This window comes from Dromiciops gliroides, chromosome 2, assembly GCF_019393635.1.
Source record: "Dromiciops gliroides isolate mDroGli1 chromosome 2, mDroGli1.pri, whole genome shotgun sequence".
In the NCBI taxonomy this organism is placed as follows: domain Eukaryota; kingdom Metazoa; phylum Chordata; class Mammalia; order Microbiotheria; family Microbiotheriidae; genus Dromiciops; species Dromiciops gliroides.
Genome location: NC_057862.1, coordinates 476403 through 479189, shown reverse-complemented (window position 1 = coordinate 479189; position 2787 = coordinate 476403). Strand labels below are relative to the sequence as shown.

The following is a 2787-nucleotide window of genomic DNA, read 5'->3' as shown; positions in this document are numbered from 1 at the left end:
ATCCCCTAACTAACCCACAAATCAGATCAATGATCTGGTTAGGTGTGCATTTAGGGGCACATTCTCTGCTCAAATTGTAGAGTATATTTCCTTGGGAGAATGGCTGGGCTAAAGACGGGGACTTCCTGGGTCAGAAGGCAGCAGAGTACCTGGAACAAAGTGGACCCTTAGCAAATGGTTTTTAACTATTTCTTGGCTACGCTGAACCAAAGAGGCCGGTAACCCAATGGACTTTAAAGGAGGGAAACCTGGAGGAGCCATTTCCTCGGCATCCTCTTTGGACCAAAGTGTATGGGAAAATGGGGGGGGGGGAGCTAAGGAATCCTCTAGGGAAGTGCAAGAAGGGGGAAAAAAAAAAAGGAAGATGTAACTACGGGGACGAAACCTCCCGCAGAAGGAACTCAGACATCTAGGAGCCAGCCGAAGTGCGAAGGGCCCCAGGGTGGGACTGAATGTAAGACAATTAGGTGGTACTTATCAGAGGCTTTGAGTTTTGTTGATGTAAGCCAGATTGGGGGGCGGGCCCACGGCCGACCCGCAGCTTATATAAGTCTCACCTCCTGCTCCCGGGAGAGTCAAAGTTCGTCTCCTCCGGGTCCGTCGTTTTTCTAATGACGAAGGCCCCATTTTCTGTGGAATGGCTCTCCCAGAGCAGCCAGAAGCCCTCCCAACTTGGCCAAGGTGGCTCCGAAGCTTCCATTCGAGAGGGAGGCCGAGGCCCCCAGGGCCTCGTGGGGGGTCTTCTTTTTTCGGCTTCACCGGAGACTTCGGAGTCAGGGGGCCCCTCTACCAGTTCCGGGTCACCGGAGCTGCCCGCCGCTGGGGTGCCTCCCACAATCAGTAAGTGCTTTCTCCGGGGATGGGTAGTTCAGTAGCGAAAGGGGAGAAGGGAGTCCTGACTGAAAACAGGAGTGTAAAGAAAGTGCAGAGAGACCCAGGGATGGGTTGTGTTGGGGGGAGGGGAGGCAGGGAAGGATGTCACCTAAGGCTAGAAGAAGGGACGAGACCGTACGGGACCAGAGTGGACCAGGCCCACCCAATAGGGAAACTCACGAGTTCCGGGAAAGTCGTCCGATTCCTGTCTCACCGCCTTTCCGCCAGAAAGCCAGGAGCATGCAGATCAGCGCCAGGTCCTCTTAGGTGGCGAGGGGGTGAAGCACACTGTTCTGCTCTACTCTTCCTCCTACGTAGGGAGCTCCCCAACCATAGGTCCACGTGTTTTGAGTACTTAACCTTCCTGCCAGTCCTGATTGACCCTCTCTACCTACCCGAGCAAGTCGTCTTACTAGGAGTTTCCCAGATAGGGCCCCCGGGGAGGGTGTGGTGACAGGTCTGGGTGGGAAAGCCTAGACTTGCTAAGCGCCTCCTCCCTCCCAAGAATCCAGGTCTCTAGGCGAGGAGGCCTCCCCTGAGGTCAGCAGTGGCAGCTGCGGCCTTTCGGAGGGCCCAAGGCCCGAACCCCAGTGCCGGGGCGCCCGCCGCCTGCGCACGGCCTTCACGACCAAGCAGATCAGCACTCTGGAGAGCTCCTTCAAACGACACCACTACCTGGGCGCTGCCGAGAGGCGCAAACTGGCGGGCAAAATGCAACTGTCAGAAGTTCAGGTACCCAGATGGGCGTGGGGGGCACCCCCACCTTGGAGTCGCGGCCTGGCCGCCAGCCCTGCAGCAATGCTCATGCTTGGATTTTTGGGCTCCCACAGATAAAAACCTGGTTCCAGAATCGTCGCATGAAAATGAAGCGTCAGCTGCAGGACCTAAGGCCCCCGGAGCCGCCTCCAGCCTTCCCCCTTCACCTGTATAGTCCCCTGGTAATGCGCTCCGCACCAATGCCGCCGCCAAGCCTGCCCTACGTGTACCCCAGTGCTCCGCAGCTCCGGCTCCCCAGCCTCGTCCAGGAGTCTTTTGCAGGCGGTCTGGCCCTCCCGCCCCTGTCCCCTCTGCCCTTATCCCCCAGCTCCTGCAAAGTGGCTCCTGCTGGCATCCAGTCGGCGCTGGCCTGTCTGCTGAGCGGCTGCCCAGACCAGGCTTCCTTTCTGAGAACAATGTGACGTTGGCGACCCGCCCCCACCTTGGGGGGGGGGGTGACCTCTAGGTACTGAGGGGGAAGGTGGGACAAGGGAGGCCTCCAGGATATGAGACAAAGTCTAAGACGGGCCTAGTTGGAAGAATGTTTTCCTCTAGCTTCGGTTCTCTAACTATGAACTTCTATGTATATATTTGCAAAGTTATGTGGAAGTATATTCTGTACAGAGAGAATTATTTATGGAAATATTAAAGAACCACTATGTTTTTAATACGTCTTGTGTATGTGTAATTTGGGAGAAATTGTGCAAAAAGAAAACAGTTTGCATTCCAAAGGAGAAGCATTTTAGCAATAATTACAGATGTGGGAGGGTTAGCAGCTGTTGGGAAGGGGACCAGGAGGGTCCTCCTTCCTACCGGAGATTGTGTTCAAAACTCAAGGTGAGGAGAACATTCTAGGGCAAATTAAGGGGATGTAAAGTGGGGGGAGGGCCGGTTCTCTCCTATGTGTGAAAAACATCCTGGTTAATAAGGAAAGGCCTTTGAAAAAAGAGCAGCACATATTTGAACCTGGAGGTAATGGGGGGGAGGGGGAGGGAGGAACCAATTCAATTCATTTGCAACAGGTTAGATTATCATCAGCAAATGAGGCTGAGAATTCACTGAGCCAAAACTTCGGTGAGGAAAGAGAATAGTCTGGTTCCTGCATATAGGGCCTCACTCTGGGAATTTGGGCTTGAGTGAAGAGCAGTCTGTCTCCTC

At 54.6% G+C, this 2787-nt stretch overlaps 1 protein-coding gene across 1 annotated transcript; it reads left to right on the top strand.

Moving 5' to 3' along the window:
* The first annotated feature begins 611 nt into the window (after positions 1–611).
* Positions 612–2051, top strand: VENTX (VENT homeobox). Its single transcript, XM_043981538.1, is given in 3 exon segments — positions 612–824; positions 1318–1605; positions 1704–2051. Coding segments are annotated over 3 exon segments (849 nt in total).
* The last annotated feature ends 736 nt before the right edge of the window (positions 2052–2787 follow it).